The following is a 27612-nucleotide window of genomic DNA, read 5'->3' as shown; positions in this document are numbered from 1 at the left end:
CTCAGGGAAGATAATACAATTATTTAAAAAAGCACTTCATGACCCCAATTCTTCTGTTAATACTCGTGCATTATTTGAACTGTAAAGTTTTTTTTAAATGTATTGAACCTGGAATATTTATTTAAAATTTGACATTTGTTTTAACATTTGAAATTAGTTGTAGTTTTATGAAAGCAATAAGATTTATGATTTTTACCCACTGAGCAACATACCTAATAACATGCTTTAGCTGTGACTATATTCTCACTATAGCACTGCCTTTCATACCTTTTGTTATTTATACACTTTTTTTTCATTTACAGATGTGGCAAAGGCATTTTCCTGTCCTGTAGATCTGAGTGCGTATCCGCTATACTGCACAGTTGTGGCCTATCCCACTGACCTTGGCACTATCAGAACACGATTATTACACCGCTTCTATAGGTGAACACACTTCAAACTGACCGCAGCACTATCAGATACAAAAATGTGTACACCTTTTCTGCAAACACACACAGTTCTTTCGCAAACTCTCGCTCTGTTTTTGTTTGTATGTTTGTAGGCGGATCTCAGCGCTTATGTGGGAGGTGCGTTACATTGAACACAATGCTCAAACATTTAATGAGCCACAGAGCCCCATCGTCACAGCAGCCAAAACAGTTACTGACGTCCTGCTGCGTTTCATCAGGTGAGAATATAGTGTCAATCACACACTATTTATATCTGTGTCATGATCCTTCCTGTTCGCCTGCTGGGCCCAGTGTCCATATGTCCCTTTTCTTTATTAAAGTGTGTGTGTTCTGTAGGGATCAGAGCTGTACTGATATCTTGGATCTGTACAATAAGATGAAGACAGAATTCAGCAGTGCAGCAGAGGAAGAGGTGAGCCTGGGACTCTGTGTGTTAGACACTGTTTCTGGAGTGTTGTGTCAGGAATGTTTTTGTATGAATGTGTGTAAATTATTTATTATGTTAGAAGTGTGTCTTTAAGCAGATGAATGAATAAACATAACAAACGTTACATTTATATAGCACTTTTCTGACACTAAACTCAAAAAAATTAACACCGTGAACAGAGGACCCTTCTCAACCACCACTAGTGTGCAGCAAACACCTGGAAGAGGCAGCAGGCATAGGGCGCTAGTACGCTCGCCACTTACCACCTGTTGGTGGAGAGGAGAGAGTAGAGTTATAGAGACAATTAATGATTGATAAGGGCCAATGGGGGAATTTGGTCAGGGCACTGGGGTTACACCCCTACTCTTTTCGAGAAGTGTCCTTGGATTTTTAATGCCCACAGAAAGTCAGGATCTCTGTTTAACGTCTCATCCGATGGATGGAATGTGAAGTCTTTAATGTTTGATTTGTAGGAGATGGTGGATGTGGACTCAGACACTCCCGGTACCTCCACTGGTCAGAGGGTGAGATAATTCAAGCACATCTTTTACAAAACATTTAGAGAGAGTTCATTTTAGTTCAGATGAACAAACATGATTGCCTGTTTAAGGGGCTGTAACAAAAAATTTATCAGTAAAGTTTTAGATGCATAGAACTGGATTGTTGACGCAACAGTTAACTGCCTGCATTATGTCGTTAGTTGTGAACATTAGTTGTTCACCAATGTAGTTAGTTAGAGCTACTTTGTAATATAGATGTAGTCGCTCAGGCTTTCAAGAAGCAGGAAATTTCCAGACTCTGTATAAACTAACAATTACATGCGTAGGAAGTGGTAAGGTTTTACAGGCAGCATTCAAATATACAAGTGGTGGTTGAATGACTAATGTTTACTGTTTGAAATGAGATTTTTTTTCTATTAACTCAATAATGGAATGTTTGGGCATGCAAATATGGCATGTCCTGAAAATATATGCTACCTATCAGGATGTGCTACCAACGCTATAATCACATAGTTTTAGGTTAGGGTTTGGGGGTAGGGTAAGGGCTTAGTACAGCCTTACACCATATCACACTATCTTATAGTTATGCTGGTAGCATTCAGCAGCGTAGTGGCTTCTATTATATGATGACATCAGCAATCCAGTTCTATATTATAGATTAGTGATTCTGTCATTATTTACTCGCACTCAATGCTGTTCCAAACTTTATTTTTTACATGGAACAGAAAAGGAAATGTATTCTAAATCTTCACACTGCTCTTTTCTGTTTAATTATTTTGAATCGAGATGGATGTTTTCCAGCACCTTAAAAGTATGATTTGTGTATAATATTTGCACTATTTTCCAAGTCTTTTGAAGCCACATGATAGCTTATTGTAAGGAACAGACAGAAAGTTACTTTTTGAAAATATTTCCCTCCCCCAAAGCTCTACACTCTAATTTGTATAAATATGGCATATTTAAATATGCCACAAAGATGCATTGTATCAAGTTTGACATAATTTACATCAGACTGCATTGGTTTTTGTGTGTTTTGTAACCTAACACAACATGGCAAGTTTGAATATGCAGAAGTGTAAAATATTGAGAGCAATACCGGAAGGGAAGATTTTCTGAAATTAAATTTAGTTTAATTTAGCTTCAGAAGACTTGGAATATAGCACTTAAATCTTCTGGACTACTTTTATGACTTTTATTTATTTTTTATTTTTTTGGAGCAACAGCATCCGAAGTTGAGTAGCCCCGCAATAGAACATAAATGGGGACGGATGCTGTTGCTCCAAAAAACTAGGTATGATATGTATGTATACATTTTTTATTATTATTTTTTACATATTAATTTAAAGAATAAGAATATAAGTATGTTAGTAAATGGGAAGTTCGCCTACAAATGTAAATTCTCTCATAATTTACTCGCCTTCATGCCATCCCAGATGTGTATAACTTATTGTATAAAATATGGATCTGTTTCTCACCCACACCTTTAATATCACTACAGAATATATGGATTTAACCACTGGAGTCTTATGGATTATGATGTGCTTTTTGTAGCTTTAAAGTTCTTGCCACCATTCATTTTTATTGTATGGACCAACAGAGCAGAGATATACTTGTACAAATCTAAATGTTGTTCTGCAGAAGAAATAAAGTCAGATACATCTTAGATGGCATGAGGGTGAGGAAATAATGAAAAAAATTTACATTTTTGGGTCAACTATCCCTTTTAGTAATTATTCTTAGCATAAAGAGTGTAACAGTTAGATTTTCTGATATAGATCAGTTCTGTTGTCACTGTGATTTTCAATTAACAAACACCATGAGTGTTCACCATCACATTCACCAGAGATATATCCAAATTTAGCATCATAAGTCCTTCAGAGACAAGTCATAAAGTTTTGTTCACCCCTTTTATCATTGTGCGCCGAAGTAGATCACTAAAATGCATTTGCTTAAAGGCGTCTAAACGCTGGCACTGCAGGAAAAACTGTTATTTTTTTCCTGTAAATACTATCATCATTACATACAGTGGGTACGGAAAGTATTCAGACCCCCTTAAATTTTTCACTCTTTGTTATATTGCAGTCGTTTGCTAAAATGGGACCATGTGATATTTCAGTTTTTCTTTTTTAATAAATGTGCAAAAATGTCAACAATTCTGTGTTTTTCTGTCAATATGGGGTGCTGTGTGTACAATAATGAGGAAAAAAAATGAACTTAAATGATTTTAGCAAATGGCTGCAATATAACAAAGAGTGAAAAATTTAAGGGGGTCTGAATACTTTCCGTACCCACTGTACATATATCTGATGGGCTATTCAAGAGTTTGGACAGATTCACACCATGTTGACCCATTCACACACACACATTCATACACCAGTGGCAGCAGAGCTGCCATGCAAGGTGCTAGCCTGCCATTGGGAGCAACTTGGGGTTCAGTGTCCCAGTGTCAGCCCAAGGACACTTCGGCATGAGGAGTCATGTGGGCCGGGATTCGAACCACCAACCCTGCGATTAATGGCCAACCCGCTCTACCAACTGAGCCACAGCCGCCCAAAAGCTATGCTAGAAAGAGTAACATGAACATTTAGCAAAATTCTTTTGTGTTGCATGGAAGAAAGTAAGTATGGTTCTGGAATGAAATTAGAGGGTGTCATTTTTGGGTAAAATATTCCTTTAACAGGATCCTGTCATTATTTTGCTGGGACCAAAGCACCCACATCTCTGTTCAAATCTAATCTAAGACAAAGCAGAGGCATCTACTTATTATTAATGTCTTGCAGTAGCTGGTTTGGTCTCTGAAACTTCCCACCATTTTCAGAGATCCAATCATTTGCCGCAGAAGCGGGGTGTATTGCTGGATATAAATGCATGGCGTGGACAATGCAAGGAGCTTGTAAGGAGATTGATGGCAAGCCCAGACTCTGAGCCATTCCGACGGCCTGTCGACCTCTTCGTGTACCCGGTAGCTTGCTTTTTTCTTCTTCTTCCTATACCTCTTATTTAGGGATTAGAAACTAAGTATTTTTTGTGTTGGTTTGTTCTGAGCAGAAACAGTATTTTTACATGCTGGCAATCAGTGGCCTCTTTTCCAAACAGAAACCGGTTTGAATGAAATAAAAGTATGTTTCTTTTTAAAAATGAAAGTGTACTGTACTGTTAAACTTCAAAGTGAAATAAAAAATATTTTAAATCAGTCACAAGAATGAGGATGACTGATGTTTTATAGATAAGATATCTTACCACAGCATAGCCATCTTGGTATAGAATCTGTCATCACTGTCAGCACTGGACAGAAGAACTTCACTTCTAAAGGAAGTGGTGTAAATCTGAAAGTTTACATTACATATTTCTTAGGTCTTTGGTTTCATTAAAAAAAAATTTTTTTTAAACAGATTAATGATGTTATTAACCAATTACCAGCATTTAAAAATTACATTTCCACTCTGAAGAAATTAAAAGCGAGTTGTTCCATTTTCTGTTAAGGTGAAGTATGTAATTTTATTTTTAATGTCAAAATATGATCTACTATCCCAGTTTATTGTTCATTACCAACTATTTGTAAGCCATTCATGGGTTTACCTCCCCAAAAAGTATAAACACGATCAAAACATTGATGTTTATATTTTGAGGGACCAACTCTGCCCCACCTATCCCTTTCTAGGTCAACCTATAGCATGATCTTGGATTTACTTACTTGTAGTAAGCCATTTAGATGGGGGAATATAAACATCCATGGCAGAAGTGTACAGAGGAAAATAAATGTAGCTTCACCAAAATTCTTTAGCAAAGACTTGCTAAAAGACACAAAGACAGGGTACCTGCGTAGCTCAGCAAGTGAAGACGCTGACTACCACCCCTGGAGTCAAGGGTTCAAATTCAGGGTGTGCTGAGTGACTCCAGCCAGTTCTTCTAAGCAACCAAATTGGTCCAGTTGCTAGGGAGGGTAGAGTCACATGGTGTAACCACCTCGTGGCCACTATAATGTGGTTAACTCTCGGTGGGGCGCTTGGTGAGTTGTGCGTGGATGCCACGGAGAATAGCGTGAAGCGTAATGCACTCAACAAGCCATGTTATAAGATGTGCGGATTGATGTCTCCTCCACCACCCGGATTGAGGCGAGTCACCACCACGAAGACTTTAAGCGCATTGGGTATTGGGCATTCCAAATTGGGAGATAAAGGGGAGGAAAAGAAAAAAAAAGACACAAAGACAGAATGGAGTAAACCCAGAGTGAACATTGGCCTTGCATTTACAAGGTGGAGAACATTGAGGGAATTTCTGGGGTTTGATGGAGACGCCAAACTTGCCAAGATGCTTCTCGAGAGGTAAGCTACACAAGGTATTGCCACACAAGTTAGCTCATTACTGTTGAGCTTCAGATAAATTTGGAATTTACTCAGAATATCTATCGTTGCGCTTACAAGTTACTAGAAGAACCATCCTACCTTATGCTGAATCCCCCGCTCACCCACCTGCCGTTCAATCCATCGTTAACGGACGACCCAATTGCTCTGCCAGGCTTTCTGTCAGGTGTGTATATGTATGTTATAGTAGTCTTGTTTAATACTACGTTAATCGTTTATCAGCTATTTTTTGTATGGCCTATAGTCTTGCCACAATATCATAATTTTCAAACTGGTGTGGTGTTTAAGTTCCAACCAACTAATACCGGTATTAACGCTGGTTGGACGCTAAGTGGTAATTTTTGTTAAGCAATAGCCTACACAATAAAGCAAGGCAGCTTGATTTCAAATTTTAACTTTATTTTTTATTTATTTTAACTAAAAATTCAAATGAAAACGAAATGCAAATAAAATGTGTGTTATTCAACTTTTTGAAAGATGGCTTTTCGATAGTTGTGAAGAGCAACATCTCTTTGGCAACGAACCTACTTCATCCATGCATTCTCTCCATCATGGGCTACCGGTCGGGTATTTTATTGTCGGGGCAAATACATCACTTTTTTTTGGGTAGTTGCGGGTTTAATGTTTGTTTTATTACCTTTCATCCCAGAACCCAGTTTAGCTGCTTTGGAAGGGTAAAATAAATAAAAAATGTCCCTCCTAGGGCTGGGTGATATGCAAGAAATGTTCACGATATCCACACAAAAAATCACAATATCCAATTACATCATCAACCCATTGTCAATATTCTTGCTTTAGTGATTTTGCATTTAAAATTAAATTAATATATTTAAAAAACAAAAAACTTAAAAGACATTTCTGAATTCAAATTTCACTTCAAAAGCAATTAAAATAATGAAGTGGTAATAAAAAAAAAATCTAATATAACCACCTTTCCATTTACCATCACACAAGTATCCATTTATGGCAAAAGGCGGAAAATTACTAATTACAAATTAAGATCTAAAAACAATTATAAATGTAAACATGATAATTATAATGATGATGATAATCACTGGAATATAAATCATGGTTCAAGGTGAAGATGTTTTTTTTATGATTTAATCACAGATGTATAGGCTTTAGATAAAGTGACCTTACAGGTGAGTTGCGCTCACAACAAACTGCTCCGTGGAAATAAAGCGGACTGAACTCAAAGCACCTCCTGAGCTGAGATGGTCTGAGGTCATTTGCAGCTTTCTCATAGACGATACTATTCTTGTAAAAAAAAAAAAAAATCAGAAGACTGAAACAAAGAAAGATTGAGAAACCTTTACATATGTGTGTTCCACGAGACTTCACGCCTCCGAACCAACGCGCATAGCTTTTCTGTCATCTGTGTTTAAAAATGTAATAGTGTCTAACAGCATTTCTTGTGTCATTCCGAATTCAAGACTTACAGTTACCCACCGTGCACCATGTTATATTCGTTGCCTGCAATTAAACGTCTTCTGTCAGTGCCCGTACTTTGCTACCTGTGTAATTTGATACATTGGTAAAAAACATCTGACTTTCAATGCGTTATTTAGGTTCACTTATCATGGGTCGCAAACTCCTTTAAGGTTATTCTATTCATTAGACTGTTGTATTGATATTGGAAGTGCCATTCATAATGTTTCTCCCTTTTACCTGGTATAAAATTTCACAACGGTGTTGTTCCTTGTACCGAGTAACACTGTCCACCGTGGCAACCCTAATGGGCCTATTTGTTCAAAGGGAATTAGAGTGTGCTTAAGGGCTAAATAAGTCTTAAGGGTGTTGGCAAATGTTTGAAAACATACTTTATTTAATAATTCCGTTTGGTGCCACAAGTAGCGCAGTAATTACATACTTCACCTTTCAATTTTTAAAAAAAATAAATTATTCATTTATCTTTCATCTTTGAACTGTTTCTAATCTTTGTCTCTATCCTGCTCTCTCATTCCTGTCCTCTCTCCCTCACTCTTTGTCTGCTTTGTGGGGTCTGTCATGTCTTACACTGCCTGGCCAAAAAAAAAAAGTTGCATACTCTTAATATATCGTTGAACTGCCTTCAGCTTTGATTTTGGCATGCATTCGTCTTGGCATTGGTTTGACAACCGTATGCAACGTCACAACATTTATTTTCATCCTGAGTTGCATAATATTTTGGCCAAGATCTTGTATTGATGATGGCAATGCCAAGATTCATCAGGCTCAGATTCCTGACCTTAACCCCATTGAAAGTCTTTGGGATATTCTGGAGAAGACTTTACAGTAACCTGAACCTCTCTTTCACAATTTGAGCCTAATGAATCTTGGTATTGTCGTACTGGAATATGCCTGTGCCATCATGGAATGAAATTTTTTCGGTCCAGGCAGTGTATTTGGATCCACATGTTGAAAGCTATTAAGATCTAATATCCTTCTCTCATCTCAGGATTATCGGGACATTATTGACACTCCTATGGATTTGGGGACAGTCTCTGAGACTCTGCTAGGTGGGAACTACGAGAATCCCATGGAGTTTGCCAAAGATGTGCGGCTTATCTTCAGTAATTCCAAAGCTTACACGCCCAACAAAAAGTCTCGAGTAAGACCAGAACCCTCTGTGGTAACCCAGACCAATGACGTGTTACATGTTACATGTTTTTCACAAAATAAGGCATATTTATTTTCTTAGTGCATGCATATGTATTGACTTTTGGTTTCAAAGTTGTGTGTGGGAATGCACCTTCAGAAAAACATTTACATTTTCACTCTTCAAAATTTGCAGTATTCGGTTTGTTTGTTTGAAAAACGCATCTTTTCTCAAAGTTTTGGCCTTCCGCACACACACTGAGACAGCATTTTTGACAGCAAAAACTGAGCTTTTGGAAAACGCTCTCCCACATGGATACATTTTAAAATGGCATATTTACGTTGTATTGTGGACAGGGGAAACTGAGATGTTTCAAATAGTTACGTATTTGTTGTCATGTGATGCAGTCATGTGATCCATTCACCTAAAACAGTCAAGATGGCGGCCCATGTTGTAGCGGTGTTATTGTCCCTGCTATTCACCTTGATTGTGTTGTTAAAGATAAATGTTACTTTGAACATCCTTCTCACTGCATTCTTTTAAAAGCGATGGCTAGTTTAATTGCATTGCTGTCCGGCGACGTAACACGAGGACAATTGCATTTCAGACCGTAATTTTTTTTTGCATGCATGCACAGTAAGGGGATTTAGGGGGATTTTTGATACGGTTCAGTGTGGACTAGAAACTTTTAACGCTGGAAAACACTTTAGAAAAATAGTGTGGAAGGAGAGCGTTTTAAAAACAATAATGACTTTTTCAAATTTATCCGGATGAATGTGGACGTAGTCTTCCTTTTACGGAACTATTTTGTTTTGTGTGTTACATAAACAGTGTACAGTTAATCTATTTTTTGACTCTGATGTCTGTGTTTGTTGTTGTTTAGATCTACAGTATGACTCTGAGTCTGTCGGCATTCTTTGAAAATCAGATCATTACCATAATCTCAGATTATAAATCTGCTGTCCAGAATCAGCGCAGGAGTCAACAGAGACTGAGTTACAGCAAGAGGTTACAGAGCTCACTTCCCAGCAGGTAACACAAATACACTATCAATTCATAATACAGAGCACTCACACACGCTCTCTCATTCGCGCCACTAGATAATAAAAGGGAGTCAAATAATTTTATTTAATGAGTATTTACAGAGTATCTTTGTAAACAATGCTTGAATGTTAAATGAAACTCAGTACTGCTGGTGGCAAATCAATCTATTCTGGATGTTTTTGTAACTACACTAACACTAACTACACTACACTAACTACAGCAACAGTTTTCTTTCTGTGTACCTGAACCCGTGTATGTGTATCTACAGCCCCAAAGGGAAACAAAAATCAGCAAAGAAAACATCCCAGGCTCTTTCAAAGGCTCGCTCACGAAAAACCTCTCAAGGTGTGCTTTTGTTTGTGTAAATTTTTGTGCATTTCCTATTATGCTTGTTTTGAGTGTGAGAATGTTTATTTCTTTTTGTCAGAGCTTACTTCTGCAGTTGATGACGATGATCAGCATTCCTCTTCATCATCTTCCTCCTCTACCTCATCCTCTTCATCAGTTCAACTTCGAGCCAACAGAGTTACACGCAGCCGAGCTACACCAAGAAAATCCTCAGGTAAATACTCAGACAAACACATATTGCCAACACTGTTGTTTTGCCTTCCAAGTTGACCTGAACATTTTGTCCTCCGTGCATCTACAGATGCCAACTGCTTACTGCCAAATGGGGGTCGAAGTTCACGTAGAAGAGCAGCATTAACAGAAGAGGAAGGGGTCTCTGAATCTGAAAGTTCCAGTTCAACATCATCATCCTCTTCATCGTCGTCTTCCTCCACATCATTATCTTCGTCCAAGAGCGAGGACAGCGGGGCTGAGATGGCCAGCTTTGCCGATGGTGGCGATCACGACTACAGCAAAGCCCCTCAACTCAAACAGAAGGGCAAAGCGGAAATTACCAATGTCGACAATACAAAACGGAAGAGGAAAGGAGGCGAACAAACAGCAGAACCTATGAAACGAGCACGGACAGTGGAGGTGCAAGCAGAGGAGAGGGAAGAAGAGGAAGAGCCTGAGGAGGAAGAGCCTGAGGAGGAAGAGCCTGAGGAGGAAGAAGAAGAAGAGCCTGAGGAGGAAGAAGAAGAGCCTGAGGAGGAAGAAGAGGAGCCTGAGGAAGAGGAGGAGGAAGAGGATGACGAAGAGGTAATTCTGACAACAAAAACTGGAAGTGAAAGGTCAAATCAAAGAACTGCAAAGTCATTGCGGGTTAATACTCGCTATCAAGGTCGACGAACTGTTCTGTACAATGATGACTCTGAAGAGGAGGGGCCAACGGAAGACCCGCTGAACTTGGGAATGTCACGCTCTGGAAGAGTCCGTCGAATGACAGAAAGAGCAAGAGTGAGCCATCTTATGGGCTGGTCACACTGACTTTAAGTGTTGACATTTTATGACTCTAACACAGACTCACTACAGCGATACTTCAGGGATTTTGTTTTTAGTACTGTCTTTTTGTGATATGTTTTGGTTTTGTTTTTTGTAATTGTCTCAGCGACTTGACGTTCATGACTCTTCCTGGACTGTGGTGCTTTCTTTCTCTGTGGTTTCCATGGAAACCTACCATGCCATCAACTAATCAGTCACCTCTGCCTTATTCTGGTCCAGGGCAGGAAAGGGTCAACTCTCCTCCACATCTGCAGATTCTCTCTGTCTATTCAACCTCCCTTCCTCCTGTACAACCAATATATTTAAAGTCTGAACTTGGTCCTTTTCTATTTCTCGCTCACTCTCTGTAAATTCTGTCCATTCACTCTCTGGTGATCAGAAAGATGGTGCTGCTCTCATTTCTCACTTCCTTCATCATTCTAATTTGCTGGCTTAAATAGAGAACACCTTTTTTTTACCATATAATTTATCTGACTTGACTCTACTATTAAATCAGGGTAAATATTTACCTCATTTCAATAATCTAATAATTTTGATCCTAGTTGGAATCATGTGTTTTTGTAACACTTTGGTGCAGGTGTTTGAATTTATCAAAACCTCTGAGATGCATTAAATACTCCCAGATCATGTTCATTATGCCTCATCTAGAGACACAAGGAGGATTATGGGAAATGTAGGAGACCACACTTCTCTCTTCTCTTATTTAGATATACAAACACTTCTGACTATTTTTACAAAAAAATATATATTTTTCCACTGTTGTATAATACACTTTGATTCATTCACATCTTACAGTAAGTAGAATAGTACTGAAGAAAATGTTTGCACTTTGTATGTCAAGTATGTGGCAGCTGATAGGTGTATATGAGGTTAAGATGTCTGAATCCTGGACTTTGGTTCAGATATCATGTGAATTGACCTTTTAGTTGCCCTCAAACCATTTGTAGAGCAATATTTATTTCTAATTTGTATTTTTCAGTCACTATCAGGAAAGACTAAAGAGACCATTATGCTTCCTGAAAATAGTTGTCATCTGATCAATGTTAATGTGTTACATGGTGTTTTTTCAGAATGGTAAATACAGAACATTATTGGTTGGAGAGATCAGGTGTAGAGCCTCGGTTTGGTTTCTGGAGTGTCAGAGGGTGTTTGTGATTTCAATACACTCTCAGAAACAAAAGTTTCTACTTCCCTCCTCTTTACTTTTATGATTTTTGCACTAGTGGCATACCATACCCAAATCCCTCCCTCTCACCTGTATGTATATAAAATGGCAGCCAGTCACAAGGCCGAAAAAGTGTGTTCCAAGCCAATAAGGATACTGCATTAATTTCCTCAGCTCTGTGCCCTTCCCATCACACAGAAAGGAGTTGACCAGACTATTTTCCATCTCTAAAGGCCCTTTTGTATCAGGGATCTTTTGTCATGCTATGGCCGGCAAAGCTTGGGACTGTTTAATGACAATGTTATATGTAATAAATTTATGTTCTTATGCTCCCATTTTTTTTTATTTTTTTTTTTACACATTTTGGGCTGTTATTAGTAATAAACAAGTAAAACAATAAGTTAATTTTGATAAGTCTATTCTATGGAAGGGTAAAAAAGCCCAGGAATCTATGTATATAATATATATAATTTATTTTTATTTTTTAATTTTTCGCCCCTGCGTGGCTGTGTCTCATTTGGAAGGATGCGCCCTCCGGAGGTCGCATTTCTCAACAGCATAACCGTACGTTCACACCAGAGGCGGCGAGAGCGTCAAATCGACCGGAAGTCATTCATTTTCAATGACAGCCAGCGTCTCTCGGCGGCGAGAAGCGGCGCGGCGAGTCTTGGGCGGCAGATTGAAGTTCAAGTGCAGTCAACATTATGGTAATGAGCTGTGACGCGGTTCGGCGGCAACCTATTGGAATATAGAAGTGCTCCGCTGTAGCGAAGTCTAGAGAACACAACCGTGTAAACTTTGGTTCCCACCAAACATTCGTTCCGAAGATAAAATGGAGAAACGAATTATTGCCGTGACGGGTTTCCCTGTAATATATGACCAAGACCACAGTTTTTATTACAAATGTATTTTATTTTGATAACAAACAACTGTAATTTTAATTACTTTCTGCCATCGATCGATTTCTTATTTTCACATTTTAAAGAGTTCATGTGTATATACGCTACTTGTGATCGGTCGGCAAAAAGTAAATGGTCGACATGTCTGGATGTTTAAATTGCGGCCCCCTTTAAATATAGTTCACAAAACAAAGCATTCTGAACAAACGTTGCCGCCTATTTCAACTACGTCAGAGCGTCCACGAGCGTCCTTGATTGTCGAAGGCAGGGCAGCCAGAGCGAATTTGGACGCTCTCGCCGCTTCTGGTGTGAACGTACAGTAAGTCATCGAGGCTGTCTCGTTTCATAAAAGCGACTTTGACACTTAGAATGCAGCCGCCTTTCACGGAGGATGCATGAGGTGTATCCTTCAACACTTTGCTTCAACGGAAATGTTTAAAAAAAAAAATGACGCCAATTTGCCAGTAAATATGATGTCCAATCGCAAGGAATGTTAATTCACAAGTTGAAGTACCTCAGTAGATGGGTACAGTATTTAATATGTATAATTATATTAATATATATAAAAATAAACTATTAGACTAAAAGTACACCTGTAACGTATTGTTTCTATCTTTAGATCATTATAACTCTCCTAAAATGTAACTCATACATTCCCTTCTAAAGGGACTTTGTTCCCTTCTCACTCAAAGCGCTCGTTTCCGTTTGTCCTACAAAAGGCCGTCTTGTTTAAACGAGGACACTCAGTATACTGCAGCCTTCAAATGACGCGTCCTACCTAGCACGCAGCCTTCCAAACGAGACAGCCGTTATCTGTTCTGAGCGCATGACTCTGACGTCACTTTAGTTGTTTAGAGAATCCGGAAGTAAACGCAGGGATATTACAACAAACAGACAGAGAGGACAGCAACTGTTTCAAACGCAAGAGCTCGACAAAAAGACATCTGAATCCTATTTGGACCGTCAATCTCGGCATTCATTTAACAGGAGCCAGCAACAGAACCGGAACGCTATGTCGAACATGGAAAGTATCCTTCCGAACCGGAGGTCCCCGTCCAGTCTCACTTTACCGCTTGGATTCCTACCGTAAACACGTTTACTTAAGAGTTATTTATAGGCTGTTGTTACATGTTAGTGTGTTTTTAGCTCACATTATGGCTTTAATAATATCGCTATATTCCGATAACTCACTTTGTGGTTGACAACGCATTTGAACGAAAAGCTAAATCAGTTAACTTGATGTACTGTTAATCTGTTTTTGTATGTTTATAAAATGATACGTGAATATTTCGCTGAATGAATGTAAAAATCCTCAGATTCTCATATTTCCCCCCACATCACCAGATTTCGACAGGTAGAGCGTAAAACAACTGTGACGTAGGATTACGTAATGTCCCCACCTGTAAATTGGTGAACTCTCTGTCCAGCCTGTCAGTCTAGTTTGTTCAGTCTCTAACGATGTGAAATTATATTGTTTTTCATGCCATCTGGGGAATTCTAATGTCTTTTTTTTTTTTTTACTTAAAAAAATAAATAAAAAAATGTCCTTGACCTTTAACTCCAGAGAATTTGTTTAACCTCAAGTTTGCAGCAAAAGAACTTCAGCGGAGCTCTAAGAAATGCGACAAAGAGGAGAAGGCAGAGAAGGCCAAGGTGAAGAAGGTAAGCAAACAAACTCTGCCCTCTTATATAAATAGTCAGGTTCATTATATTCTGATTTTAACCTTTGTGGGAATTTTTGGGGGATTTGCTAAACTATACATTTTTGGAAAGGTTATTGTATAAGGAGTCAGAAAATCAATGTTTGCATTTGCTCAGATGTCTATATGAAAGTCATATTGAAGTTTAAAAAATGGCCGCCATAAAATGTAAAATTTTAATATCTCGACTTCTGAATAAACTGGAATGTTGATTTTTACTGCTAAACCCACACTGTAAGGGTCAAGGAAACCAATGGTGCTAGTTAAAAAGCTACAAGATGTTACCACATTAACCCATAGATGCATAAGTAGGTAAAAAAAAATGACCGTGGTTGTGGTTGTTTTCTTGCAGTATCTTTGTAATGAAAAGTTATCATTTCATATTCCAGCTGTTCAAAAAATAAAGATATTTTTTATATCACTCATTAAAACATTTAATATTTATTGTGGGAATGATTACAAAGACATGCACATTGCAAACCTAATAGAATGCGTGCTGAGAGTGATCCACACACAAAGTAGCAAAGTTCCTGTTGAAAGATATTATTTGCAGTGATTTTTCGAGCCAATGGCTCTACCTCAGACTTGCTATATCAGAAGTGTCATCCCTTAATAGCATTGTTTTACAGAGCATCTAACACATGTATAGTAACTATTATCTTCATTTTACCTCAGAAAATGTTATACATTTCAACAACATAGTTATACACATATGACTACAGCTAACTAAGCTAGATAATATTACTGTATAATGTGTGTCATATATGACTTTTGCTCCTCAGACTTCTGATATACAGGGATAGTTGTTGTGGAACACACAACATATTATATCAGCTGTGTCATCCCTCAAGAACATTGTTTTACAGAGCATCTGGTACATGTATAGTAGGTAGCCTTTTTTCTTAATTTTTTCCTCAGAATGTTATATTTCAACAACATATACATTTATGACTGCTGCTAACAGGTCGCTAACATTACTGTATAGTACGTGTCAGTGTCATAAATGACGATTGTTTGAAAGAGTATTTTCCCCTACAAATTAGCCTACTTTATAGTTAGCTAACTAGCTAGCTCACATTAGGCTACTGTATGTAGCCTACATTCATAATTATTATTTTGAGAGCATGTGTTATCATATATCATCAAATTACCCTTTGTAGTTAGATATCAACACTAGCTAGCTTGATAATATTCTATGTCCAAGCATGAGTGACAAGTCACACGGTAAAGAAGCGGTATGTCAAGCTGAGGAGTCCATTAACTGGAAGCAGTGCATTTTCTGCCAGTCTGATGATAAAAAGAAAGGAGTCCTGGTCCAACACCCTAGATTAGAGTCCTATGGGCTCATTCTTCAGGTAGTTCAAGAGAGGGCCAGTTTGAATGATGGGGACTATGTCCAATTACAAAGGCGACTGCAGAACTGCAAACCAGAAACAATGTGCACAGAGAAGGCAGTCTGGCATCGCTCCTGTCACTCAAGTGCAACTAATAAGGTTGAAATGCAACGTGCAAGAGACCGCAATGGACATGCTTTAGCTACAGGACACTACACTTCCAAAAAGCGTGGACAAAAAAGAAGCAGCACAGAAATGGATGAGCCAAACCCCTCAACATCTGGTTCTTCATTGCCATTCACACGATCCCATACAAATCCACTGGATAAGGAAGAGTGCTTCTTCTGCCAAAAGGACAATGGCCAGCCACTGTACCAAATCAGGACTGAGAATGCTGGTAAAGATCTCAAAGATGCTGTGGAAAAGTCCCATAATACTGCACTGAAGACAAGGCTGAACACCTGCATATCACCTGGTGGTGCACATGCAATCGATGTGAAATACCACAAATCGTGCTGGAGAGAAAATGTGTTCCACGCTCTTCGAGAAACTACCACTAGCAAAACTGCCAAATAACCCTTTCTACAAAGGTCGAGTCTTCTTGAGCTGACCTTATTGATGTGGAAACACAAAACCAAGCGTGTCTTCATATGGATGACATTGAAACCACTTATCTCAATTTGATTGGTTCAGAAGTCTTGGAAACTCATGTACCTGCATTTAGCAGAAAATGGCTGAAAGAAAGAATCCTCACTGATTTGCCACACCTGGTGTCTGTTCGTCCAAATAGAAAGAAGCCAGCAGTCCTCTACTCCCCAGATGCATGTGAAGAGGACAGGGTTACTACCACAATGACAGCTGGCAAGGAGGAGGAGAACAGCATGAAGACAATCTACAAAGCAGCACAGGTAATAAGGAAAAGTATTGCAACCTTTACCAAGACCAAGGAGAGAAATGTCATAAAGGTATCTAGTGACATTGGCGATGTTCCAGCTGAACTACACACCTTAATATATTGGATAATGGTTGGGCCTGCTGAAAAGCTGCAAACTGAAAAGAGAACCAGAGTTGTTGACCGAGCAACATTGACGGTGAGCCAGAATATCATGTATGGGTTCAAATCCTGTGCACAGGTAAAGTACATACCGAGCAGTGAATCCGCATCATTCAGGTCACCCCAAGCAAGAGAGAACCCACAGGTTCTGGGACTAGCACTGACTGTCCACCATAACACACGCAACAAGAAGCTGATGAATCTTCTCAATGCTCATGGCTACTCTGTTTCACATGGCCGTGCCCTTCTAATGGAAACTGCTTTGGCCAATGCTGTTGTAGAAAACATCAAAGCGCACCAAGGCCTCTATGTACCACCATTCCTGAAGAAGGGGACCTTCGTGTTTTTGCAGTAGATAACACAGACTTTGCAGAGGACACTCCCGATGGAAAAGGAACCACTCACGGAACGATCACTGCAGTGTACCAGAAGGTTGATCCTTCTAAAGAACCTGTTGCAGAACCTCTGATCATAGGTGATGCACAGAGTCTATCAGTCACTCCCTACCATGTAGAGATGCTTCACTGTGACAAGCCAAAACCACAGCTTACCAAGAGGTCAGAACAGTTTGCCATCAACCATGGGATCTCAGAATCCTATCAGCTGACACAGCTAGGATGGGTTTTTGCATCTGCTTTATCAAGAATGAAAGCAGAAGAAACTTCCAGCAACATTCCAGGCTGGGCAGGATACAACTCACTACTGTCTGAAAGCCTTCCCTTGACACAGGTTGGAGCATTGCCACTACTCCCAGAGGTGGCACACGAGTGGTCAACTCTGCTGACTGTGATCATGCAAGCAAATCAGCTGAGGAAGTTGGCAGTTGGGGAAGATCACCCCACGGTCATTACCTTTGACATGGCCCTCTATGAGAAAGTGGTGAAGCTCCTAGATGCCAGACCTGACTTGAAACAAATGGTTGTTCCCAGACTGGGTGAGTTGCATGTTGTCATGGCAGCCCTCAGAGCTCTTGGTGCCTCCATGGAGAACTCTGGCATAGATGATGCCTGGGTGGAAGCTGATGTGTATGGTCCTGCCACGACCAGGCAAATCCTGAAATGCACACACTATAAGCGAGCTCTCCATGCCCATATCTACTCATATGTAGCACTCTCTGAAATGGCTCTGGAAGAGTTCTTCAAGGACAACTCACAGCTGAAAGATGTGTGCCTGAAGGCTACAGAGGGAGTAGAAGCTGCCTGCTCTGAAGGGAAAGACATGAAGGCTGAATCCATGAAGCAAGCAAACAGCAACCTCCTGGAAGCATTGACTACTGCTGAGGTCATCACATCATTCTAGAAATGGAAGGAACAGAAATCCCAGAATGCAATGTTCAAGGCCATGATGAATTACTTGCATCGTGTGGAAACAATCCTGTCCTTTATAGCGGCAACTCGGAATGCTGACCTGGAACTCCATCTACAAGCTGGAGAAGCACTGAGCAAGCTGTTCTATGCCATGGACCGGATCAAGTACAAGCGACTCTGGCCAAGATACATCGCAGACATGCATGACTTGAGGACCAATCACCCTCAGACATGGAAATACGAGCAGGCAATATATCAGTCACCAAGAGTGTCATTCCCTTTGTGTCTGTTGGGGCAGACCATGCATGCGAACACCTGAACAAGCTAATGAAGATTAGCTCTGGGATCATTGGCATCTCCAACAATGCCAATGCCAGACAGAGATTTTTCATGGTCACACCAGAACTTTCTCGTCTGTCAAAAGAGTTCAAGAGTCAGTTTGACATGGAAGCTGACAGAATCACAGAGCATCATGAGCTTGGGCCAAGTGCAGTCAAGAGGGCACATGATACAATCGACAAGATCAAGGCAGCCATACTCAGCCATGGAAACCCCTTTACCAATGAAGGTGACAACCTGCAAAATGTGATCACGCAAGCCTACATCCCAGATGAGTATGTACAACAGATCTTGAATGCTGATGTCACTGGCCAGAAGTTGTATGAAGACTATGTGTCAGAGCGTATCAATGGAGATGTCAGCCTCTGGGCCCCTGTGAAGAAAGAGAACAACAAGATGTTCCTGTCTGGGAACAAGAAGATTACAGTGAAACTCAGAGACAATACTGTGGATCTGAAGGAGACCAAGGACCTGTTTGCAAGGCTGATGGTACTTGCTAGGTCAAATCGAGACATCAACCAGAAAGAGGCCATAGGAAACTATGAATTCACTCTGACACCAAGGGCACTGTTCGCTCCTGATGGAACAATTCTGCAGATTCTCTCAAGAGTGCAACTAGAGATAAACAAAGACAAGGAAAAGCTTCTATTCAGTACCAAGTCAGCGATGACACCAGCATCAAACACATCCCAATGAGCAGGTTCCTCTCCCATGACAAGACTAAGAGTGATCTGACTGAATATCTTGCTGCCAAAACTCTGGAGTACAACAAGAGATCCTCCAAGCTGATCATCACATCTGCTTCTGGGCTCACTAGGAGCAACAAAGACCTTGTCTTTGAAGAAAACAACCACGAAGAAGCAGACACATTGCTGATCCACCAGGCTGTGCTGGCTTCACAGAGAAACCCACATGATGCACAGTTGGTGTTTTTCTCACCAGATACAGATGTTTTAGTGCTAGTCACAGCAAACTATGATCTCATGTTGAAGAACACCTCCATTTCTATGGCCTCTGGTGCTGTGCAGATTGAACCACTGTGGCGAGCTCCATGCATTCACGAGGGCTGACAACACAGGAAGGTTCTCCCACATAGGCAAGGCAACCTGGCTGCAGGTCTACCTTAAAGCAGATGAAGATATTGTCAAAGCTCTGCAGATGCTTTTGGATGAAGCAGATGTGACAGAAGGAATGCTGTCAGCCCTGGAATCCTTTATATGTGCAGCTTACTCACCCAAGGGGATCAACATCAAGGCAATCCCTCAACTGCGATGGTATCTCTTCTGCAAACATAGGGCAGAAAGTGACAAGCTCCCTCCAACACTTGGAACTCTGAAGCAGCACATCTTGAGAGTCCATGTCCAAACAAGAGTATGGGCACAGGCAGCCATTGATGCAGGATCCACCACTGGATCCTCTGCAAAACGGATACTTCAAACACTCGGATGGCATGCTCAAACCAGTGACCACAGATGTCCTCCCAGCCCCAAAGGCCATCCTTGAGTTGATTCAATGCAAGTGTAAATCTGACTGCTCTTCTGGGAGGTGCTGCTGCAGAGCTAAGGACTTAGCTTGTACTGACATGTGTCAGTGCAGCAGCCATTGCCAGAACGATGACGATTCCCAAGCCGTGATGTATGAAAGCGATGATGATTATGATGATGTATAGAAACTGCATAATTAAAAAGGTTGCTTAATCATACTGTGGTCTAAATGTGCATGTCGATAGTTCCAGAACATCCACGTTTTACATTAGCTAATTTTAAACTCTTCAATAAAAGGAACTCCGAGTTATCTGATCAACTGCTTGTGATGTGTCGTTTTTTTTACCCATATTGTGGATGTATTTCAATGGGATGATAAAAAAAAAAACATTGTTTTTAAGGAACATGGAATATTAAATGCAAACAACTTTTCATTACAATCATATTGCAAGAAAACAACCACACCGGGTCATTTTTGACCCACTTATGCATCTTTGGGTTAATGTGGTAATGTCTTGTAGCTTTTTAACTAGCACCATTGGATTCCCTGACCCTGAAAATGTGGGTTTATCAGTTAAAATCAACATTCCAGCTTATTCAGAAGCCGAGATATTACAAATTAAAGTCTTACGGCGGCCATTTTTTTAAAATTCAATATGGCCGCCACATAGACATCTGGGCAAATGCAAACATTGTTTTTCTGACTCCTTATACAATAACCTTTCCAAAAATGTGTAGTTTAGCAAATCCCCAAAAAATTCCCACAAAAATATATAGTGAACCTGACTAAAACAGCAATTTTAGAATTCAACATTGAATACAATTCTGTGAATCTATCCATTCCTAGTATGTAACCATTATCTATGCAAAAGCATGTAGATACAACAGATTCACACAAACTCGCTCATGGAATTAAAGTGTGGTGCATGTGCTTTTGTTTTGGTTACTTAGGCGATCCAGAAAGGCAATACGGAGGTTGCACGAATACATGCAGAAAACGCCATCCGCCAGAAGAACCAATCAGTGAACTTCCTCAGAATGAGTGCCAGAGTGGATGCAGTGGCTGCCCGAGTACAGACAGCAGTCACAATGAACAAGGTATACACAGACACAGGCTGAGTTTGGAATGCATACTACCCATACTATTTTTACTACTTCTGTCTTGTGTGTCTATGGTAGTATGCCATTGTGAACTCAGCCACAGACTATTTTCCTTTAACCCTCCTATTGCGTTGGGGTCATTTTTTGACCCAGGAGAGGTCGTTTTTAATACTGTAACCAAACTGTGACATGTGAAAAATGCGGTGCTTGACGCTGACATTGAACGGAGCGTTGGCGCCTCGACTCAACTCATGTGAAATGCACTTTACAATGACGAAAGTACATTATTGAAACACAAAATTATTATTATTTGTCTATTATTGTGGTCTTTTCTGATAAAAGCCATACGCATCAGTTTAAATAGGCCACTGATACCATAGACCTGATTGTGTTTATAATTCTTACACATAAGTCAGTAGATTTGTAGTCATGCAAGTTTTAATGGAGAAGGTGGTGGCGTAGTGGGCTAAGCACATAACTGTTAATCAGAAGGTCGCTGGTTCGAGCCCCACAGCCACCACCATTGTGTCCTTGAGCAAGGCACTTAACTCCAGGTTGCTCCGGGGGATTGTCCCTGTAATAAGAGCACTGTAAGTCGCTTTGGATAAAAGCGTCTGCCAAATGCATAAATGTAAATATAGAAGGTAAGAACGTTACTGAAACTCACTATTATTATTGTGTTTTTGGATGAAAAATAATGCTCAGACTGAAGGAAGACTATAGATCTGCTTTGTTCTTTTAATGCTTAAACACTATAAAGTCTTTTTGTAGATTTCGGTCATGAACGACTCAAAATGATTCACTGACTCACATATAGCACATAAGATGCTCATTTGTCACCACCTGGAGACATTTCCAGAAGGGTCACTGAACTGATCAGTTAATAAAATTGAACAAATTTGTGAAACCGAAGCAAGCCTCACCAAAATACTCTTTATTTTGCAGCTAATTCTGCACAATTGTAAACTTGAATAAACTTGAATCACTAAAATAGCTGGAACTGATGCTTTTAGCTTATTCTTTTAAAAAGAAATATCCCCCAAAAATATCGTGGACCAGTGATTGTCTTACCTTTTTCGGCCCTCATGAGTTTGTATCTGTGTAATTTGTTGTGGCATTGCAAGAACAAATCTACAAATTAGAAAAGAAGCAAATGTGTTGTTTTTTCATTACCCGTTTTGCCACCTGTGACCGCGCAGCCTACCTATGTGACTTGTTTTTTTTGCATGGCCGAATTTCAAACATTTCAAGTAAACACGCTACTAAAATGGACAGAAAACATGGACAAGTTCTTGAAAAGGAAAAATATTGCTGATGGTTAGCCTATGTGGGATAGTGGTCTGCCATAGAATTTTTTTAGTCATAAAAAGTGTGCCGTGTCAGAAAAAAGATTGGGAAACACTGGATTAGATGGAGGTTGTATTGGATGTTAAATCCTGATTGGAGCATCTCTAATATTCAAGTTGTCTGGGTTTGAAAAAGTAATGATGATAAGTAGTGGGCTGAGACAAAAACTGGTACACAGTGGATGGGAACAATTTGAATATGAAGATGACTTGAATATGTTTTTTCTTTGTTTCACTGTTTATATATATATATATATATATAAAAATATATATATATATATATATATATATATAATATATGTATTTATATTTTTTTTTTAGGAGGAATCAAATATGAAAAACCCAGTAGCCTTTGTGTAGTTGAACATGTGAAAAACAGTAAAAAAAAATAAAATTGTCATTGCAGTTCAAATCGTAATGGAAATATTTTAGAAAATAATTGCAATATGACACTTTGTCCAAATTTTGCAGACCAATGTAGTTATGAATAATAGGAAATTCAGTAAAATGACTAGTAATTCTTACATTAGATGTTTATTTAAATTGTATATTATGTTATATTTAGATAACATTTCTTGGCATGTATAACACTGGTTTTGCTGTAGTTAATGTATATATTTAAATGTCAAAGAATTTCTACATTTTATTATTTAAATAAAATGGCATATTGATTAATAACTTTTATATTTGTCAGTTAACATGCCAAATCTTATAAATCCTTTACACGTATGAATTGACCCGCAAATGCAAAAGGTGTATGCAGATTCTGAATGCAATAGGAGGGTTAAACCAAACAAACTAAATTATGGGTCCAATAGATTTAATATTAACTTTTATTCTGCAGGTCACCAAGTCCATGGCTGGTGTGGTGAAAGGAATGGATGCAACCCTGAAGAGCATGAACCTTGAGAAGGTGAAGGGAGAGAGCAACGCTTCTGTGCCTTGCTTTGCATTTATTATTTAGAGATTAAGTGTTTTCAGTGGTCAGCTTTCTGATGCAATCAAAATTTTGGTGCAGTATGTAATCAGTTCTTATTTGTGATGTCTGTCCTTTGTGTTCTGATTGGTCAGATTTCTGGCCTGATGGATAAGTTTGAGCGACAGTTTGAAACTCTGGATGTACAGACAGCTCAGATGGAGGACACGATGAGCAGCACCACAACACTGACCACACCACAGGGTCAAGTCGATTCTCTCATGTTGGAAATGGCAGATGAGGCTGGGTAAGATATTTTTTAAATGTACAATACTGAGATATTAGATGTTGTTAATGCATGCTATTGTTGAATGTCATATAGTCTCTATACTATTTAGTATTATATAAAAAAAGCTAATTAATTCAGAAAACAATATTTAGAGAGAAATGGGAATAATTATGATAATTCAGTCAATAGCCAATTTTAATTGGATATAAATATATAATGTCTGTACTTTTGTGTTTAGGTTGGACCTCAATATGGAGCTTCCTCAAGGTCAGATGGGATCAGTGGGAACAAGTGTAGCATCTGCAGAACAGGTATTAAAACACACACTCTCATACAAACCAGGGTGTCCGTTACCCAGTAATTACACCCGCTGTCGTATTGGTCACTCCCAGAATACATTATCCCTGAAACATGTTTTATTAGACTGTACTGAGAAACCTTTTTATTCAGTCAGCACTCTAGAAGAAATGTTTAACAAAATCAAACCGAATGCAACAGAGTTTTTAGGAAAAGTTCATTTTAAAAACCTCTTATGTAATAGCTTACACATTTCTCGCCATGGAAATAGCCATAGAAGCTGGCATGATGTTGAAGAAAAAAAAAAAAAGCACTAATTACTGTTAAAATATTCTACAAAAAATATTCTAATGTTCGACAAATACAACAGTGTCATTATCGGACACTATGTCCAGTAAAATTATTAACACGATGCATCAGCAACCCCTTTAATTAGTACCACAAGTGGACATTAATGATAACAGCGCTTCACTGCCATGGAGGTTTAAACTTTCTAAATTTAGTTTTTTTCCTTTGCCCCCTGTTGAATGCTTTTTTTTTTTTTTTTTCATTTAAGTTAGATGCTAATTCTATGACGGCTGTAAAAATTCATTTTGAATGGAAAAGTGGCTATAATGAACAAAAGTTTATCATTCATTTGACTTGATTGTATTATTATGCAGTCTATTGAAGCCCAAATAAACACGAAATTCGATTACCGTATTTGTTTCCAAATTGACCGGCACCAACATTTCTTAGTGGAAACTCTGATACAGACATGTCAAATATCTACTATAACTTTTGTCTTTTTCACTGTAGGATGAGCTCTCTCAAAGACTGGCTAAACTCCGAGACCAGGTGTAAGAAGAAACGGCTGTGGTTGTGTGCGTGTATGTGTGATTGTGTGTGCACGTGTCTGGGTGTGAGAAACTCGCTCCTGGAAGAAATGGCCTCATTATTCTGTAAGTGTAATGCATTCGAGTGTGTGTGTGTGTGTGTGTGTGTGAGCTTTCCTTATCTACGCAAACATGCTGAAACCAAACTCTTAACAACTGGTATGCAGTACCACTGCTGTCATTAGAGTAGTCTTGGGGCCTTGCTGTATGTTTTCAGTACCTAATAAATTACATTTAGTAGTGGTTGACCGATATATCGCTGAGGCCAATATTCAGAATTTTTTAATTATCAGCAATGGCCGATAAATTTGTTCCTTAAGTGCACTGAGAATCGCCTGCTTGCATGTGAAGCGACAGAGACATGTAAACAACCGGCTCGTTTTGTTATGTGCCATCGTGTTACAATAACCGGTGTGCAACAATCTCATTTAAACGGTTCGCATATCAGAGCTGCTGCAGACACCTTTGAGTTCATAATGTTAAAGTTCTCACCTGTTTCATTATCCCTCTCTCTCCTCAACCGTTCCCTGTAACTTTTAACTGTCTTGTCTAATGATAAAAAGGCAAATGTGATAAAAAGGCAAATGTCAATAAAACTAATATCGTATAGCCTACCATCTGCAAATCTGTTTAAACAGATGTAATTCACGAACATCACAAAAATCCAGTATTTTCTTCCTATCAAGCACTCATCTAATATGTTCCTAATATTATATCAGCCAGAATCAAAACTTCAGGATCAGAATCAAAAGTTCCTCTGATTCACATATCATGACGGTCAGTTCGTGACAATCCAAAAAGGTGATACAGGCCATTTAAACTGTCAGAAGATTGCTGCTCGCTCTGGATCTGCACATGTTTGCAACTTCAAAGTAAAAGCGATTCACGTATGCTATAAGGAAATGTCTTATTCACTATGCTCCATATGTACAATTGCACAATCGCACATGCCATCCATGGTTGCTGGACTACTGTGTGTACTGTTATTTCCTTCTTCCTACTATATTAACAATTAATTAATGTGCAAATAAATGACAAAAATTTGATGACTAAAGAGAAATCAACTGCTATCTACCAATTTAAATACAATATTACTTTATATTTTAATATTATTATAAGTTAGTTTAGTGTGACATTGAGTAAATATAGTGCAAAAGAGTTAATTCATTTTGTAGCAATCTTATGTTAGTTAAACATAATTAAATTGTGTGATATATTGGCATTGTATCGGCCACCCTGCTCTCTGGATATCGCCATCGGCCATTAAAAAAAACCCATATCGGTTGATCACTAATATTGAGTGTAATATTTCGTAGTAATTGTAAATTCTATGTACTTCCATATTTTAAATACCTGCTTGTTGTTTCTGAAATACATTTGATGCAAATGTGGCTACATTTATCTACCCCAGCATTGGTATCAGATGCATATGTTGGTAAAATTGGGATTTATTTTTCTTCCTGCTACACGTACGTTTTTGTCTAAATGCTTTAATAATTTGTGTGAAATTGTTACCTAAAATGCATATCATAAAAGACAGTTTAAATAAAATATTCTCATTGTCTTGAGGTAGTAAAATTGGACATGTCTAGCCAAATCATTTGTGTCTATAGTCTATACTTTCTGAATAAACAGCACCTCTTTATTTTCAATGGGTTTTGTTTTTGTAAAACCATAATAAAATAAAAAACGGCCTTTGGCAATGTACGGCTCTATACACTTGGTAATATATGAACAATATGTGAACATATGTGTATATAAATAAACATTTTGCAACTCCTTTATTATGCTTTGTTTTTATACAGTAAATTATTTGAGAAACATTTTGTTACTCTAAAAAGGATTCTTGTGTATTGAGAGGCTGAGATTATTCTTATGACACTGGTTTTCAGATTTACAAAGTAAGTACAATGACTGTGATTGGTCCATTGGGCTCAAAAATTAGAACAGTGATAAGTTTTGATTGGTCCACTGGGTTCAGATTTGGCAGAACTGAGCAGCTGTTTTTGGTACACAGGGTCTAGAGCAGTCCAAGGAGAAATATGCTGCTCATAAAGTAGAACCAAGCATATTCACACAATTTCCAATTGGAGTCTTACCTGACTGTGTGCACCTGTATAAATGCAGACATTAATTATAGTGGGTGACAGATCAGAGTGCCTTCACAGTTCTGTGACTGGAGAGACATGAGGGGGTGGGGGAAACTAGTAAATGGAAAACGCTTTACAATAAGGTTCCATTTGTTAACATAACTTAATGCAGGTATCATGAACAAACAAATTAACAATATATTGTTTCCAGCATTTATTCATCTTTGTTAATGTTAGTTAAAAAAATACAATTGTTCATGTTATTCATAGTGCATTAATTAATGTTAGCATATACAACTTTATTTAGAAAATGAATTACTATGTTGAAATTCATTTTAAGATTTATTAATGCTGTAAAATGATTGTTCATTGTTAGTTCATGTTAATTAATGTTGTTAACAAATGGAACCTTATTGTAAAGTGTTACCAATGTACAGTTTCTGAAAATTAAAAAAATGCAACTCTTTCTCTACTAAATGTACATTGGCTGTGATTTTGCCAAGTAATGCGTATTTCAGGACCAAAATCGTTGTAGGTCCAGGAGCAACATTCCTATAAGCCAATCAGATTTTAGGAGTTTCTTTAGAGCTGGGTTTGGGGATTTAAACAATATTCTTAACCTTTAATTTCCCTCTGATTTTAGGGGTAGGGTTTTGTTAGGGATA

General features: G+C 38.6%; 2 protein-coding genes across 3 annotated transcripts in view; both read left to right on the top strand.

Moving 5' to 3' along the window:
- Nucleotides 1-12280, top strand: part of brwd3 (bromodomain and WD repeat domain containing 3) — a 31679-nt gene extending 19399 nt beyond the window's left edge. For both annotated transcript variants that reach the window (XM_052105068.1, XM_052105076.1), the window contains 10 exons: nucleotides 303-423; nucleotides 542-667; nucleotides 786-861; nucleotides 1350-1400; nucleotides 4195-4338; nucleotides 8178-8330; nucleotides 9202-9350; nucleotides 9631-9707; nucleotides 9790-9924; nucleotides 10012-12280. In XM_052105068.1, the coding sequence (XP_051961028.1) occupies nucleotides 303-423; nucleotides 542-667; nucleotides 786-861; nucleotides 1350-1400; nucleotides 4195-4338; nucleotides 8178-8330; nucleotides 9202-9350; nucleotides 9631-9707; nucleotides 9790-9924; nucleotides 10012-10736 (1757 nt within the window). In that variant the 3' untranslated portion in view covers nucleotides 10737-12280. The remainder of the gene's footprint in view (nucleotides 1-302; nucleotides 424-541; nucleotides 668-785; nucleotides 862-1349; nucleotides 1401-4194; nucleotides 4339-8177; nucleotides 8331-9201; nucleotides 9351-9630; nucleotides 9708-9789; nucleotides 9925-10011) is intronic.
- Nucleotides 12281-13651: 1371 nt separating this feature from the next.
- chmp1b (charged multivesicular body protein 1B) lies at nucleotides 13652-26633 on the top strand. Its single transcript, XM_052107623.1, has 7 exons — nucleotides 13652-13843; nucleotides 14380-14477; nucleotides 20985-21131; nucleotides 23325-23393; nucleotides 23552-23703; nucleotides 23924-23996; nucleotides 24781-26633. The coding sequence occupies exons 1-7, from the start codon at nucleotides 13828-13830 to the stop codon at nucleotides 24823-24825; spliced, it is 600 nt and encodes a 199-aa protein (XP_051963583.1). The 5' UTR covers nucleotides 13652-13827; the 3' UTR covers nucleotides 24826-26633.
- Nucleotides 26634-27612: the final 979 nt, after the last annotated feature.

Source organism: Xyrauchen texanus, chromosome 3 (genome assembly GCF_025860055.1).
Source record: "Xyrauchen texanus isolate HMW12.3.18 chromosome 3, RBS_HiC_50CHRs, whole genome shotgun sequence".
Taxonomy (NCBI): Eukaryota; Metazoa; Chordata; class Actinopteri; order Cypriniformes; family Catostomidae; genus Xyrauchen; species Xyrauchen texanus.
The sequence above is the reverse complement of the archived record's forward strand: the minus strand, read 5'-3'. Positions and strand labels throughout refer to the sequence as shown.